The 17,305-nt window shown below is 46.0% G+C and overlaps 1 protein-coding gene across 8 annotated transcripts in view; it reads right to left on the reverse strand.

The window, feature by feature from the left end:
- LOC147419794 (uncharacterized) overlaps positions 1-17,305 on the reverse strand; it is a 111,887-nt gene that overhangs the window by 40,342 nt on the left and 54,240 nt on the right. For 7 of the 8 annotated variants that reach the window (XR_015187156.1, XR_015187157.1, XM_086506028.1 and 4 more), the window contains exons 3-5: positions 6,110-6,445; positions 4,832-4,992; positions 3,764-4,755 (exon numbers count right to left, since the gene is read on the reverse strand). Coding sequence is in view for 6 of the 8 variants with exons in the window: in XM_086506028.1 (XP_086362154.1) it covers positions 3,764-4,755; positions 4,832-4,992; positions 6,110-6,445 (1,489 nt within the window). In the remaining 2 variants the exon portion in view is untranslated. The remainder of the gene's footprint in view (positions 1-3,763; positions 4,756-4,831; positions 4,993-6,109; positions 6,446-17,305) is intronic. The other variant, XM_086506032.1, reaches the window with a different exon arrangement.

The following is a 17,305-nucleotide window of genomic DNA, read 5'->3' on the forward strand; positions in this document are numbered from 1 at the left end:
GCTGGGCTGAATCTGCACTTGTAGAAAACGCTGGCTATTCTTGGCTGAAAACGCTGAGCTGAGTCTTCTTGCCGGGAGGGGTCTTGCTTGAGAAGGTGCGTTGTGGATGTCAGGTCCTTGCTGCCTTTTCTGCCAAAAAGTGCTAGCACTAGGTTTTCTTATGTACATCCTGACTCAATTTGCCCTACCCAGTTTTCCAACCAAAGTCACTTAAAATTAATAAGTGAAAATTGTCTAAAATAGGAAAAATAGGTCTATGCACTGTAAAAATGCTCCTGATGGGTTCTGACTGAAATCTGATGATCATGCTGTGTGCAACGAGAGGATATACATCTACTCTAAATACTTGGACATGCACGGTTTGCGAACACTCACAAAAGTGCAAGAACACTTCCTAAGCTAGGCTAACTGAACCCCTGTCACGAAGTAGCTTGTCCACGTACACATAGGGTTAGATGTGCACGTGACATGGCCACACTTTCCACAAGCCTCACATCACTACACACTCGTTTGGATCAAATGCAGACGCAAAACAATTATGAGAGTCATCCTACGACGTCTCGGACAACTAATGCTGCTTCTCCACCACCTTCTTCCGAAGCTTCAGTGGACGAACCAAACGAACTATATCCAACTGAAGAGGTAGACAGTCGTGAACTTCAATTACTTTATAAAATTTTAATCTTGCACAAAAGAAGCAGCTTGATGTTAAACTGCATGAGCCGTATAATGGCCGTCGTGACAAGTGGGTTCTGGACCAATGGCTATTCAAAATGGAGGTCTACTTATCAAACACAGATTTAATCGAGAGTAAAAAAGTTGCACTTGCTAGTTTTCTGCTCAAGGGCACAGCATTTCTTTGGTGGCAACTACAAGTTGCTGACGGTAAACACACACCTTCTTGAGATAAATTCCGGTGCGCTATTCGCAAGGCGTTCGAACCTGCCATTGCGGATTTCATGTCCGGTCCTCTCTTCGCCGTCTGAGCCAAACAGGTTCCTTGGACGCGTTCGTCACAGAGTTCCAAAGGCTAACTCTGGAGATAGAGACCCTTAGTTCCTCTGATAAACTTCACAGCTTTATCGGCGGACTCGAACCCAACCTAAAGGACGATGTGCACAAATACAACCCTACCACCTTAGATAATGCAATTGCCTATATGGAGCGTCTTGGCGATAATCGGCGCTCTACATGGAATTTTCTCCCTGGTGACAGATCTTCAAATAGCGCTCACTTTTCACAGCGCGATCGCAGAGAAAGCTAAAGTCAACAGCAACAATCTCAGTTCAGACAGCAAGCCACAGCGTCTTATTCAACTTCAAGGTTCTATTCTCAAGATCGACAATCTCAAAGCAGATCTTCTTCAAATGTTCCTCCACTTGATCGTGGTAAAGGACGTGATTTTTCTCAAGATCGGCGTTCTAATACTCAGCAAGGCTCTTCCTCAAATGCATCTTCGACTTCAAAGAAGGATAGATTATGTATAATTTTCGATGGTGACCATAGATGGTATCAATGTCCAAAGAAGCCAAATCCATCTAATTTGAAAAGAAATTCCAACGCGGAAACATCATCGAATTCTGAACAACCAACCTGGACACTCATTTGTCCCATAGGATACGATGTGCCCAGCAGAGGCCAGAATTTGCCAATTGTGTCATATAGAGCCAGAGACAGAGCTACATCACATATGTCATTGTCCAATATACTGTAAGATACGAGGCCGCTTTCACTGTCTATTCATAGAGGGCTTTGGATGCTAGTCATGAGATATGAGGATCAGAGATGCCTCCGGTTGTTTTTGCTAGAGCTGGCAAACATAGGGAGAGTCTCTTGAGGAGATCAAACAATGGGAGACATTCACAGAGGGAGATCACTGATTTTTTTTAGCACAGACTCGGCAGTCAGATGAGAAAGCTTCACAGCAGACCCCAAAGCCCACCTATACCAGATGTATATCAACTGACAGAGCCATTGCGCTTGGAAGAGCTAGACGCCCACGTCTACAAGGGCCACCACGACATCGACTGAGGCTCCATCAGAGGATCGGGACTATTCTAGCATGACATGGGAGATGTCCAGTACAACTATTCACATAGACGGACATTGGCGATGCTCTTCAACGACCGATGCAATATATTCTCGGACAGCGCTCGATGCCAGGCATCCTCGGACATTGATGATGATCATCATCATCATTTTCGTTTTAGGTTTTACTTTACTTCATTTTATTTTGTACCCAGACATTGTATTAGATCCACCCAGATTGTATCAGTTTGGTCTCATGGGTCATTTTGGCCTTTTGAAGACGTTTAATATAACATTTCAATTCATCTCTGGAGCGCTTCCTCTATCTACGGTTTTTGTGTCTCGCAGCATTTTCTCTCTCAAGCTGCAACCTGCTCTCTTCTCTCTCATCGCCCTCTCTCTCCACAGTGATGCACTTGCGTGTCTTACACGAGGGTCGTGTACCATACACAAGGGCTGCCCACGGTTCGGGCTGATTCGGAGGAGGTTTGATCGTGGCATTGTCAAGGTTCAATGGCTGTCCTTGATCGAGAGAGTCCCACTTCACCGATTGCAGGCTCGGACATCATCCAATTTGCCTTTTCTGCTGCATCTTTGACAATTAGAAACCAAGATACAGCTCCTCGTGATAGTGTTCCTCCAATTATGGGCGAAAGATGGGATTTTCTCACATGATGTATTAGTAGATAATGTGTGTATCTTCTTGTAGTGGTAAGGAAGAAAGGACTGCCCAATCCTGTTGGGCTGGGCTGGGCTGGGCTGGAAATTGCTGATGCATTCTCGGGGAGTTCCTTTCGTCGATTGTAAGAATCTTGTCAAATACAAAACATCACATTGTTATGTTTTAGGATGTTACTGGCTGGTGCATATGGTGTGCAAGCTAGTAACACCTCTTCTAAACAGGAAAAAAAAAATTACAAGCTCACACAAATTCTGAGAGGGGGAAAGGTCAACCTAGATGGGAATATGCATCTCCAAAATAGATTCTTGTTTAGCATCCATAAGGTTTCCTGTAACAGGTTGGCACTGACAACATACTAATCTCACAACACCACATGAACAGAACTGAGAACTTTTAAGTTCAAAACTCAAAGCAATCTCGACACGAAGTGCATGAGTTCCTTTCGCAGATGCACTGGCCCCAAAATCTGGTGCCCCTTTTGATACTTCTTTTGTATTACTGCTGGAGGGTCCACTCTACAATTTGCTACCAAAGATGATCTGCAGAAGTGGCCCTCTAGGCTCACTTATAAAGGCCCTTGGCCGAAAAAAGCAACAGATCAAACAGCTAGCGCTGGCTCCAAAAGCAGCTTTTCAAAATGCTGATGCCCCAAAAGCTGTTTACACTGGCGTAAAACTTGGCCACGTTAGCATCCGGAATATCGCTGTGTTGTACGGAGATGCCACGTCAGAATCCATATGGAAATTCCACGTCATCACTCCTCTGGCAAGTCTCTCCCTCTCTCTCTTCGGTCTTCGGCCGGCGGGTAGAACAGCAACGTCATCCCTTTTGTGGCCTTTCATTGTTTGTGCTTTGCTGGAGTTGCATGTTTTTTAGAATTACCCATTGTGTTTATCTCTTGAAAGACAATTGTGTTCAATACGATATTTCAAACCAGATTTAATGCCATTAAGCTAAAATTTTACAGAACCTCTGTTAGCTGAACAGAATAGAATGTTCAGCTCTTTCACAATATTACTTAAAAGGAGAAAGTGAGAAACAGCTGGTTCTTACAGTTGGCCTTGAAAGAAACATGGTACTGTTGACTGAGTATGCATCACTGCCTGGTTTCTGTCTAATGATACAAGGAGCTGACTTTGTGGACTGGTGTCCAGCTGAAGCCAGAGACGTTCTGCTACTGTTGTGACTATTTGCAGAGGCCATAGCTAGCTTCACATCAAGTCTCTCTAATGAAGCAAGAAGAGACTTCTCAGCATCAAGAAGTTTGGCGGAATCTCTCCTACTCTTGAAGCAAAAAGATACAGAGTCCTCACATTGCCTCAAGACACAGTGCTGTTTTAAAGGGGGAGCTTTGTGACTTGGTGATAAATTTGAAGCTGCTTGCATATATGTTGGCCTACTAACAACCCTTGCGTTCTGAACTGGGTGCTCCTTAATAGGTTTACATCCTGCAAGCATTTCAGTATTACGCAATGTTTCATGCATGTCATCTTCCCTGTCAGAGAGCATCTCTCTTTGAGTTTCCTGCTCACAAGACTCTTGTGACATTCTCTGCAGAATGCAGCATTCCTCAGCTACATCATTATGACAAAGTTCAAATTGAATGATGTTCTCTTTATCACTGCCCATTATTGAATTACCGTTCTCTCTTGAGCAGCCCTTTTTTTCCAAAAGAAATCTGTCTTCATCCCTTTTCTGTTGGAATGAGGGCCTCTCTGGATGGCATCTCAACTGCTTCCCTGCTAGAATTGTATCTTGATCACATGCGAAAGCATCTGCACACAAACCTCTATCTGGGTGAGGCATAACTTCATTGACCTTATGATTGCCCAGCGCGCTATTTTTTTGTGACCAGCAATTCAATCTTTTGCTAGCTAGGTGAATTGTGGCAAGACTTTCATGTAAAGAGCAATTTGTGCCTCTTTTATCTCGATAATCAGAGTCATCTGCAACTCCTTGCAACCAAGTATTTGTATTCTCCTCATGGCTTTGCTCACTTAGTGCGTGAGAAACCAGCCCAGATACCTCCCTACCTTCATTGTGTCCTGTTACAATACATTGTGATGAACTCTTACTCCTGTAAAAATGAAAACAAGTCTTTTACTCAACTCTTATTGTCACCTGCCAAGGGTTTTGAAAGAAAATCATCCAGCCGTGACCTCATATCAGTAATTTCTGCAATAAGATGACTAGTAGCTGCCTCATTCTTTAAGCGCTCTTGTAAAGCTTCTTGAACAAAATCTCTTGTAGCTTCTGTTTCCCTGTTCTCATCACCTGCGTGGCTGTACCAACTGATATCAACAACTGGCACAAAACAAGTTATATAATTTTTAAAGCATCAATAAAGCTCAACCATTTTCCCACAATAGACATCCAAAGAGCATCCACCTTCTCACACAGCAAAGGATAAACAAAGATATATAAAGGTCTGCAAAAGGCCAAAATGGCCTATAAGACCATGGTAAGTTCATCCACAAATAAGTTCTCTTGAAGGACAACCATCCAGTAGACTACTAAGTAAAAACAAAGCCTAGGGCCCTAAAACTGTATGTGTACGTACGGCTACTACGAGTAAACCGAGAAAGGGCAAGGACTAAACAACTCTGCTCAGCCCAGAACACCATGCATCGAATGCTGCAGGTGAGCCAGCCCAGTGGACGTGAATACCTCCCCAACAGTGTCTCTTTTGCTCAGTCCAAAGTAACTCATTTGGAAGGCTACCAATGATGTGATGTGCCCATGCTGAGGTAGGGGTAGGGTGGTTCAGGGCACCAGAGCAAATAAAGAAGAGCACCTTATCTGGGTCCTTTGTGCCCCCGAAAGACATTACAATGGACTTTTGCACCAAGGCTCCAACCATGACAGTTCTCTATCAGATATTACGAGCACAAGAATTTTCAAGGAGCCCCTCAGGCATGCTGCAACAAGAAGGCATGCACACACACTCTTCGTTTTTATTATAATACCATTAAACAGCTAATATGGATAATATGACAACATCGAGCTGGCAGTAGAGATCTATATTTATGGGCACAGATGAAAATCTATATGCAAGTGTAAGTAAATCTTGCTCGATATGATCCTAATCAGCTCCATCTGATGATAATGGGCCAAAGAATGATTCCTCAATCAATAACTTGAAACTCCCGCCTATGTCTGTGTGAAGCTATGTATCAAACTATGAGGACCCCTATTTCCCCATGAAGAAAAAAAGACATAATAAGGTTCCATTAAAGTGGACAAGAATTCTGTACTTGCTTCCAGCTATTATTAGTAAAACTTTTGACCTTACAACCCTCAATTGCTGTAAGAGAGCAAAAGGGATGAGCTGGACAGCCCCAGAAAGTTCAAACTTCATAGGGAAGAGGTTGCTTCATTAAATAAGCTTCGCAATCTTACTGTTTCTGCAATGGCCTACAACAAGACTCATTCTTGAAGGAAATAGCCGGTAGTCTGCACACATCAAGCTTGATATCCTCATCTAACTTATTTTTTTGAATAAGCTGGTTCTTTGCACTGATAAAATCATCTTTTTTATTCATTGCTATCGCTTGGTTTTTGTTGGTATGCTCTTGGCAGGATTGAAATTTTGTACCACACTCTCTATGCATATTTTGAACATTTGTATATATGTAAGCTGCCAGCTGAGCTCGTTCTCTTCTTCGTCTTTTCAAGTATTCGTCAGCTGCTTTCTTTTCTCTTGCCTCTCTTTGGAGGCGCACCTCTTGCCATTTCCTGCAAAAGTAAGCTCTTAGGTACCACAAGGCATGCTTTTTTTTTTGTTTTGCTGTTTACGCGACAATCAATACCGAAGATCCTTTCAGTGACCATAGAGTTAGAATGTTTTTGACTAATCACTTATAAACCAATCAACCAACAATCCAAGCATTGACCAATCAATTGGGTAAAAAAGAAGGGCAAAAATAACTTGGCTACCTTGTATCTCTTCAATTCATAAACGCATCGAAGAAACAATTTTACGTCCTTTGAGCAAAAGAAATTGAGTGAAGGCAGAGATCAAAGTAGCGCTTCATTCTGGATCGCCATGACATCATTGTAAAACGGGATGGGAAATGAAAACAGTGATGACCAAAGGGCCATTCCACGAGCAGGGTGAAAAGTGTAGATAAAAATAAACTTTGAGTGAAACACAGACCAGTGACCACAGAATAACACTAAATAAAAAAGAATAGAGAGTGATGCTAGCAAAATTTTACAACTGGGCTGCAATGGTGCGACGAAGGAAATGACTCAGCAGTGCCAAGAGTGTATGCTGTAGACAAAATACCACTGCATAGCAGGACAGGTACCACTCAGTTTTGGGATAGACTTAGATGGCTGACATTTATGAGCTGTTGGTGGCTCTTTACGGTTGTACATATGAGTAGGAGCTGTTGGGTCATTTTATCATCTGCTTCATATATGGTCCAGCGTCGTCGTTTTGAGCATAGAGTCTTATACACACAGCACGTCTTCACCATCCCTGCACATCTGAGCCTCGACACCCCATTGTACCTTTGAGTCCCGGGCTGGAGCTGAGTGTGCTGCCAAGCCAGAGTCTGTATCAGTTCTTCGAGATAGTCAAGTCATATGTTCTGGTCTGCTGTGTGTCTCTGTGAGCTCAGTTGTTCAGTTGTTGTCTATTGTTCCTTCGGTTTCAGTCTGTTTTAAGTGAGATTGTCACACACATTGCACTGAGGAGCACCCACTGTAGAGAGCACGACACACTATCCGCGCTACAGGTGCTCTCATTTTGGCGATCACGGTGGGACCTCAACTGAAGTCTCACTCTCTGTTGAGGTACAAATCGTGAAGCTGGTTGGTTTTTACCTAGCTTCGCCTACTTTGCCTTGCAATTGGCACTATGTAGTCTGCTGGTCTGGTCCTCGCTCGCCCTGGTCCAACCAGCCCGCGTCCCGTGTCTAGTCCCTCCTCGTCCCTGGTCTAGTCCTCCTCGTCCCTCGTCCAGCTTGGGTCGAGTCATTTGCCTGGTCTAGTAGAGTCTAGACTTGTCTTCAGCCAGTTAAAGGTCTTCTTGCCCAAAGCTTGGTTGGATTTGTGGTCGCTGCATGACACATACAAGGCGGTCATTAGAGCGTCAAAGCGCACTACTAAGTCCTCTGAAGACGACCCTTGGTACAGAGTAGAAGTCCATCAACCTCATCACCCATACCTCCACATATGGCATCACCCATTCCTCCATCCGGTTCCACATCTTCCACGTCACCTTCCCCAGTAAAGCTCTCTCCTATTTTGTTACAGCAGGCTATTGAGCAACGGGCTCCTGAGCAAGAGGCCATGGAGGCGTTGGCTAGTGTTTTGGCCAAGGTAAACATCAAGTTTCCTACCTTCAAAGTCCAAGATAGGGAGAACTGATGACAAAGATAAAGGAAAATTCTCTTGAAGCCGCGCGCTGATATCCTTGTAGCTGCCATCGCCCCATCCCCACTTGCTCTCTCGCCTCATCCTTCCAGCTCGCCCCCCCCCCCCCTCCCCGCCCCCCCCCCACCTTGGCCCTCCATACCTGCTTGCCTACCTTGTCTGCTGCCCTCGCCATAATAACCCCCCCCCCCCCCCCCCCCCCCCCGCCTCCCATCCCCCTCCCCCCCTAGCTGCTCGCCCCCCCCCCCCCCCCCCCCCCCCCCCACGCACACACACACACACACGCAGCTACAAAAGGATTGATATGGAGAGTTATGTCGGGAAGGAGATGGATGCTGCAAGGGCGGACGTTCCTCTTCGAGAAACCTTTTCAGGAGACCCTTATGAGGCCCTCCGACCCCCCCCCTTCCGCTTCTGCAATAGGTATTCATCTTTCTTCTGACACCTTGCGCGCCATTCACGAATCTATCGTGAGCTTGGAGTCCTGTTCTTTGGCCTGTAAAGTGGTGGGAATTCTATGCTCAGCAAGGCTATTGAAGGACTACTTTCAAGCTTCGCTTCTTCACGTCAATTTTAAGATTGTGAATGTCTCCCCTCCCGGGAGAGGCTTCTTCAGGGTGCAATTCGAGTCTGAAAGTCAAGCCATGGAGGTCTTAGCATAGGGCCCTGTGGACTTTCATTTTGCCATAGGCTTTCTTGCCAGATGGACACAGGGAATGGATCTAAATGGACTTGTAGGTGGAACTGCAGTTACAGCTAGATTCCTAGGACTTCTTCCAGAATTTGCTCCGCATGTTAATGAAATTGGGAGATGTATGGGTTTTGTGGTTGGAGATGCTGTGATTCCTGATGATGAGGATCGCGCAATCTCCATAAGGATGGTGCTCTTCCCATCCTTGGCGAAGAACCCTCTGCAATTTATTTCGCTCCCGACCATTCATGGGGGAGAAATTTTACAGAGGGTTTTCTTCATAGGTCTTCCTGGTCACTGCTTTGTATGTGGCAGAAAAGGCCATGTTGTTGTAGATTGTACTCGACGCAGGATTTCTCTTGATCAAAGGCAGCAAGCTTCAAAACAAGAGGCACTTCATGCAAATGGGGGATTGGAAGATCACTTGGTAAGGAGAAGAAGTGAAGCAGAGAAAGCTAGGAGGAAGGAAGGGAAGAAAAGAAGACGACGAGCTAGGAGGATAGAGGCTCCAAAGCTTGTGTGTGTATAGAAGAAGAGAAAACGTTTCTCCTCTCTCCTCGGATACTACTTCTTCACCAGCTCTTCATAATCCGCCAGTTGATTCTCAGGCAGTGATTTGGATATTAGCAACAGTTCCGAAGGCATAAATTCAGCTTATGAGCGGCATTTTCCTTCTTTGGTAGAAAGTGCTAAGAAGTCTGCTGAGTCTTTGAAGACGCCTAGGAGGTCTTCAAGACTTAACCCCCATATCTAGCCTTGAATTGAGGCAATCTTGTATCTTAGATTGCCCTAGGATTTTATCTTTTGGTGATACCATTTATGGTGTTCTCTCTGTATTATTCTGATGTAATTCTACCTTGGGTCTGTGCCCTTGAGGTGATTTTAATAAAAAGATTCTCTTTTGAAAAAAAAAAAAAGTTTCCTACCTTCAAGGGACTCTCTTCAGAAGATGCAGACGACCATGCAAGGAGGTTTGTATCTCTTTGTAGGGGTCGTGGTCTTAATAGACAAGATGCTTATTTGGTACTCTTTCCATCTACCTTGGATGGCTTAGCAAACAAATGGTATAGTCAATTTGCAGAGAACCATTTTGCAACTTGGGCAGCTTTAAGACAACAGTTGTAGGGGTCGCGGTCTTAATAGAGAAGATGCTTATTTGGTACTCTTTCCATCTACCTTGGATGGCTTAGCAGACAAATGGTACAGTCAGTTTGCAGAGAACCATTTTGCAACTTGGGCAGCTTTAAGACAACACTTCTGTGCAGCATTCAGGCCAGGTGACTACCAGGAAAAGGTTTTGGATAAGGTGGCCAACATGGTGCTCCAGCCAGAGGAGACTTTTGCAGAACTTATGACAAAAACCAAGTCTCTGGATGCCAAGCTTCCCCAGCAACCCGGTGAATTTATGGTTAAGAAGTGGGTGGAGAAGGCTCTTCCCAAAACTTCTCAACAAAAACTCCGAGAGTCTCCAACCCAACGCCACTCTAGAGGAGTTTGTCACAACTGCTACTAGGATAGAGGGAGCTAGGAAGCTGTTCACCAACTCCCCTCACATAGAGACCCCCTCTGTGTTTTCCTGATCCATTGACTTCTTTACGTAGGGAACTTGAAGCCCTAAAACTACAGCGCGCGCTTCAAGAGGAAAAATCAATCTCTCTTAGACAGGAGAAACCACCACATCTTGAGGCTTTGGATCAAATCAAGAGAGAGCTAGAAGAGCTTCGGTTTCAGCAAGAGACTAAGGCTATGGTATGGTGCAGCTCGTGTCGCTCTCCAGGCCATCCTCCACAGGATTGTCCCCTTCGGGCATATTGCCACTTCTGCGAAAAGTTTGGGTATGAAGACAAGGATTGCTACTATATTAAGGGATTGCGGCAAATACAACAAAGTCTAGGTCCTTCTCTCCAACAACAAGGGATAGCACCTACATCCAACATGGTTTCACCCTATGGCCATCAAAACCCGATGCCACCTCTGCTGACAACACCTATGCAGGGTATGCACAACAACTTTGCATCCCCCACCTTTTATCAGACTAGTACTCCTTCAGTTCCCCAAAGCTTCTACACGTCAGCATCCGGCCCCATGCAGCAAGGGCCGAGACCACCTCCCCCTGCCAATAGGCCAATTTTGTGCTATAGGTGCGGGGAGTATGGACATTATCAGAGCAAATGTCTGTTGCCAGAAGGGTCCCCTCCTTGCCGACACTGCCCTGAAGCTAAGGATCACTATAGTAAGGACTGCCCAAAACAACGTGCATCCACATCTGCAAGCACAAGCCAGAACCGGCAAGAGTTTACATTCCCAAAGGTTAACCTCATCACTGTAAGCACCATTCCATAGGCCCCGCATTCCAATCTTGTAGTTGCCTCTTGAGATGAGTTGAAGCAGGTGGAAGAGCCAGCTGGTGTGCTCACACGCGCACAGAGAGCTTCTCTTGGTCTCAGCCTTCCTGGCGGTCCAACTTTTTCGTCGCCACTCACCCACGACTCAAACTCCCTTAGTAGCTGGCAAACCAGCCGGTAGTGCCAAGAGCCAACCTACCTCTCTTCTATCAGATATTGATGGTGCTTTCATGGAAGCAGTAGAGGACTTGCAGAAGCTTAAGATACCAGAGCAAGGTCTGATCAAAAGAGAGAAGCCTACAGCAGAGTCTATCTTGAAAAACACCTTTCAGCAATTGTCACTGTACGACATGCTTCGACTTGATGCAAATTTTCGAAGTGACACCCTTTCCATCATCCAATCTCTATATCCTGGTGCAAAGCCTAGTGGCGGGCACCTACCTGTACAGCCCTTGGAGTCCTACATGATTTCTTATCTAGTTGCTCCCCTCACTGACTACAAAAGTCCTCGTCTCATTGTGTCTATTCTTGGCCATCAATTCTCAGGCATCATAGTGGATGGTGGATTCTTATCTAGTTGCTCCCCTCACTAACTACAAAAGTCCTCGTCTCATTGTGTCTATTCTTGGGCATCAATTCTCAGGCATCATAGTGGATGGTGGATCTGGGATCAATCTGATGCCAAAATTTACTATGTTGGCCTTAGGTCTGCAGCCTACCCGCCCTGCTCCATTCACTGTTACATTGGCGGACCAGAGGACAGTCTACCCGGTGGGCATAGTAGAGAAGGTGCCTCTAAAGGTACAAGACTTCACATTTAGCTTGGATTTTGTGGTGGTCAGTCTTCCTCGGGTGGAGGGAGGATTTCCTTTGCTTATTGGTAAACCATGGTTGCGGCATTCTAAGGCACTTCATGATTGGGGAAACGACTCCATGTGGAAACATACTCCTGGCTCCTGCATGCAACCAATTCGACTCGAAGGAGGTATGGATCCAGTGGTTCATCACAGCTCATTGTCAGTACAGTCCAACCCCGACCCCGAGCAGCCTATCCCACCTGACGGGTCTAACGAAGACCTGCTGCAGTGGTTGGAAGCTACCACATCGATAACATGCTATGTGGTCTCTATTCAAGCCTCTCCTGTGTCTGTAACACTCTCTCTCCCAAGCCCTACAGCAAAATGTGTGTCAGTCGAAGAAGTAAGTGTGTTAGTCCTTGATGCCCATGATTCAAGTGTTCCTCTAATGGAAGCAGTCGGCCTTGGTGAACCTATAACACATCACCGACGGGGGAAAAAATCTCCTTTGCATGAGCTCGCCAATGATCCCCCCCTTCCTCTAACATCTCCCAGGTCAGATGCCTCGCCCCCTCAAAAGCACTCGGCTGTGTCTGAAGATTTACCCTTCGAGGAGCTTCCACTAGGATGGTTACAAGAAGAGTATGCAGAGTTTCCAATCGATCAAACACCAGCACATGATGTCTCGGGGCTCCAAGAGGCAGCTCACTTCTCAACTTCCAAAGTACCCTCCACAGTTACACCTCCTGACCAGGGCAAAAAAGTCAACCTGGGGGACCCTGACAACCCTCAGCACGTCCTCTTAGCAGCTTGGCTATGGGAACATCCTGCATTACTTGATCAGGTAGTTTTTCTTATACACTCTTTTAAAGGTGTTTTTGCTTGGTCCTACAAGGATTTAAAAGGGATCCCACCAGAATTGGGTGTCCACACTATCCCTTTGGTTGAAGGGGCTAAGCCTCTCTGAGGCCGAGCTTACAAGCTCAACCCGAAGTATGCAGAGGCTGTCAAGTCAGAGCTCGAAAAAATGCAAGAGGCAGGGATTATTGTACCTGTGGAGCACTCTGAGTGGTTATGACCCATGGTGATAGCGCCTAAGAAGCAGTCCAATAAAATCCGTGTGTGCGTCGATTACTGCGCTCTGAACAAGGTAACTATCCCAGATGGTTTTCCCACACCTTTTACTGAGCGGGTGCTAGAAGATGTAGCAGGGCATGTATTGTACAATTTCATGGATGGTTTCAGTGGATACAATCAGTTGGGCATCCATGTAGGTGATTGGCTAAAAACGGCCTTCGTGACTCCCTGGGGTATTTTTATCTACACTGAATGTCGTTTGAGTTGAAAAACGCTCCACCTTCCTTCAATCGAGCAGGGCTCAATGTTCAACCCCAGTGGAGAATCTAGAGGAGCACCTAGCTCAACTCTCTGTTGTCTTCCTCGAGTGCAGGCAGGCGCGCCTAAAGCTCAATCCTAACAAATGTCATTTTTTGGTCACTGAGGGCACACTTCTACGCCATGTGGTGTCTGCCAAAGGTTTAGCGCCTGATCCCGAGAAGGTCGTGGCCATTTTGAAGTTACCACCTCTCATCAATCCGAAAGGTGTTCAGAGTTTTGTAGGCCACACAGGCTATCATCGCAGGTTTATACGAATGTATGCACAGGTGGCTCAACCATTGACCCGACTCACTAGTGCTACTGTACCCTTCAAATGGTCAAAACCGGACGCTGAAGCATTTGCATACCTCAAAAAATGCCTCACTGAAGCACGTATTTTAGTGGCTCCAAATTGGTCTCTCCCTTTTCATGTGCATAGTGATGCCAGTCAACTGGCTGTGGATGCTGTGTTGACTCAGCCTAGTAAGGAGTACAACCTAGATCGCCCTGTTCACTATGCAAGTCACCTGCTCACCAAAGCAGACCATAACTACAGCACCACAGAAAGGGAAGGTTTGGCTATGGTGTATTCTTTACAAAAGTTCCGTCATTACTTGTTAGGGGTTCACTTCACTATCATCATGGATCATCATGCACTATGCTATCTTCTGAATAAACCCCAAATTGCAGGAAGAGTCTGGAGGCGGCCTACAGATATTCCAAGAATTCGACTTCGAAGTAGTTCTTGGTCCAGGCAAGCGGCACGCCATGGCCGACCATCTCTCTAGCATACGTACAGGTGAGCCCGATACTTGGGTTGAAGATGACTTTCCAGATAGTCATCTCTTTAAGGTCGACACTACCCCAGAATGGTATGGAGATGTGTTACATCTTCTCTCTACTAGCCTATGTCCTGAGAATGCTTCTCCCTTGCAAAAAAGAAGACTCTTGCTGAAGTCTACACCCTTCTCTTTGATTGTTGGACAGCTCTACAAATCTGGGCCAGAAGGTGTGCTGCGCAGGTGTGTCTCCCCTCACGAAGTAGATCACATTTTGGAAGATACACACAGTGGTCCTACAGGTAGCCATTACCCTGGCCACATTACGGCGCAAAAAATCTTATAAACAGGCTTATGGTGGCCCTATATATTTAGAGATGCTATTGCTCATGTCAAGATCTGTGATGTCTGTCAGCAATGTACGCCCAAGCCTAGCAAGCAATCCAATCGCCCTCTGCAGGTATCTATGGCGTGGTTGCCTTTTGAGCGATGGGGCTTGGACTTTGTTGGTCCAATTACTCCACCTGCTCAACCCGGCAATCGTTAGTATCTCCCGGTAGCAATGGATTATGCAACAAAGTGGGCCGAAGTGGTGGCTACCATCGACTGTACAGCCGCCAATGTTGCAAAATTTTTGTATGAAAATATTTTTTGCAGGTTTGGGTGACCTCTGGAAATCACCAATGATCGAGGTAGTCATTTCGTCAACGACCTGATCTCCACACTCCTCACTAACTATAAGATTTTTCATCGCAAATCTTGCTCTTACTATCCTAGAGCAAATGGGCAAGCTGAGAGCACTAACAAAGTGCTAATCGCGCTTCTGCATCCAACTTCTTGGACTCATGCTATCCTCGGCACAATTTGGGCTTATTGCACCTCCTTCAAGGCAACCACTAACTACACCCCATTCCAGCTAGCTTTCGGTCTAGAAGCAATTGCACCATATGACTTCAACTCAGGTTCAGCAACACTGGGAAGTGTTCGCGTCACAGCGGGGATTGCTTCGGCAAACCTCTCGTCTCTCAATGTTAGAAGAAAGAAGGATTTAGTTTCACATGCTCTCCAAGCCGAGCAACTTCGTCGCAAAGCGTGGCATGATCGTCATCTTAGAAAGCCGAAAATAACGCAGGGAACACTAGTGCTACTCTATCCAGCTAAATATCTGAAAAAAGCTAAAAAGTTGGTCCCAGCTTGGCAAGCGCCATTCATGGTACAGGAAATTTTGCCACAAGTAGTAATCTAATTAGTAACTATGGACGGTGTTCCATTGCTGCTGGTAAATGGCTCTAGACTCAAGTGCTATTATTCCTTTGAGTAAATATCTCGGTAAACAGTCTGCAACTGTTTCGCCATCTGTAATGGTTATGTCTAATCGGTTTTAATTTCCCATCTCTCTCCTCCCCACTACCTTCCCACCATAACGGGTGTTCTGTTACTGTCTCTGTCTCTGCAATATTCTCAGTCTCTGCTATGCCTGTAGAAGTTTCACCTGTCCTCCTAAGGTATCCTTTCTCCACTCAGTAAACTCTATAATTGGGGTATTGTCTCGAACTTCTTAAAATCCAATCATTCTTTCTCTAAGTGTTTCTATCATCAGCGTTGTTTGACGTTCTTACTAAGGTCTCTCAAGTTGAACTCCTCACCTAGTCTGTTTTGTGATAGTTTCTCTAAGTTCACACTCTTCTTTCTGTAGCACGGACTTGTCTGTCTCTATTGTATGCCCTTGCCCTCTCTACTCTCTACTCTCTACTTCCCCAATCATGTGCCTTAGCCTTGGTGATTTCAAAACACATCCTCTAAAACAAACTTCACCTCTACTTACTTCAAGGCGCTATAGTTGCACTCTCATCCCAACCGACTACCAGGCTCCTGTCCTCCGGAGGAACAACCACAACTGCAAGTGTATCACCCAGTCTACCTCTACTCTCATATGTGCAGCGACATATCCACTGTCATGCCCATCAACATGCTACTTTAACCTCTCACGATTATGGCCATCGCAAATTCGTGGTTAAAGCTAGTATTTTGAGCAAGAAGATGCAAACCTTAAACTATAGAGAGACGCAGATTTCGGGTTCAACTTGAGGACTATCTGATCCACTTTTGCAGATAAGTTTTACTCCCAATCCCTCTCTATCTCCCAATTTACCCCCTCCCCCTCCCTCCAAATTCGTCCTACTCCCCCCTCTCCCAATTCGCTCCCTCCCCCTCACAAATTCATCCCCCTTCCCCTCTCTCCAAATTCGTCATCTTCCCCAATTCTTTTCCCCCTATCCCAGTTTGCCTTACACCCTCTCTCCGGATCCCCCTCCCCCCCAAATCAAGGTTCTGCTTTTTTTACCCCTTTTCCCCAATTCGTCCCCCTCCCAATCCCAACTCGCCCTCCCTCCCAATTCGTCCCCCTCTCCAAATTCGCCCTACTCCTCCCTCTCTCGATTCGCCCCCTTTTCCCCAACTCGTCCCCCTCCCAATCCCAACTGGCCCTCCCTCCAAATTCGTCCAATTCGTCCCCCTCTCCCTTCTCCAAATTCGCCCTACTCCCGCCTCTCTCCCAATTCGCCCTACTCCCCCCTCCCCCAATTCGCCACCTCCCCCTCACAAATTCGTCCCCCTTCCCCTCTCTCCAAATTCCTCATCTTCCCCAATTCGTCCCCCCCCCCCCCCCCCCCCCCCCGCCCTAATTCGTCCGCCTCTCCCCTCTCCAAATTCGCCCTACCCCTCTTTCCTTAACATAGTCGGCCGTAAACCAACTCGACTTTTTTAATTGATTGCGCTAAACCTCCAAGAAGCCCTAATAGCGAACATCTGTTGCCGCGCTACCTAATTCGACCGCTTTCGGCCACTTCGGTTTCTTTCAACAATTCGGCTTCTTCCTGAGAACATACATACATACAGAGTAAAGCAGTACGCAGTACCAGTAATTGAAAAGTTATCACATGTATGCAGTGTGTGTTGTGGATATGTATGCAATGTGGATCAGCTTTTGAGTGTCTGACGTTCCTCTCGTTGTGCATCGGAACAACCTCAGTCAGTCAGCAGAGTCAATCAGTAGGGTGTGGGCTATACTCATTAGTTAGTGTCAGAAGTTTTGTAATTTCCATGGCGGGTAGCAGCAAACCCTCCAGAAAAGCAGGCTTAATAAAGAAGCCACCACCTCAGCCGTTGAGGTCTGCTGAAGAGGAGGATGTCTCAGAAAGTAGTGGCCAAAATCTGGATGACCC

The sequence above is a fragment of the Adiantum capillus-veneris genome, chromosome 29 (genome assembly GCF_014529385.1).
Source record: "Adiantum capillus-veneris isolate H3 chromosome 29, ASM1452938v2, whole genome shotgun sequence".
NCBI classification, from domain to species: domain Eukaryota; kingdom Viridiplantae; phylum Streptophyta; class Polypodiopsida; order Polypodiales; family Pteridaceae; genus Adiantum; species Adiantum capillus-veneris.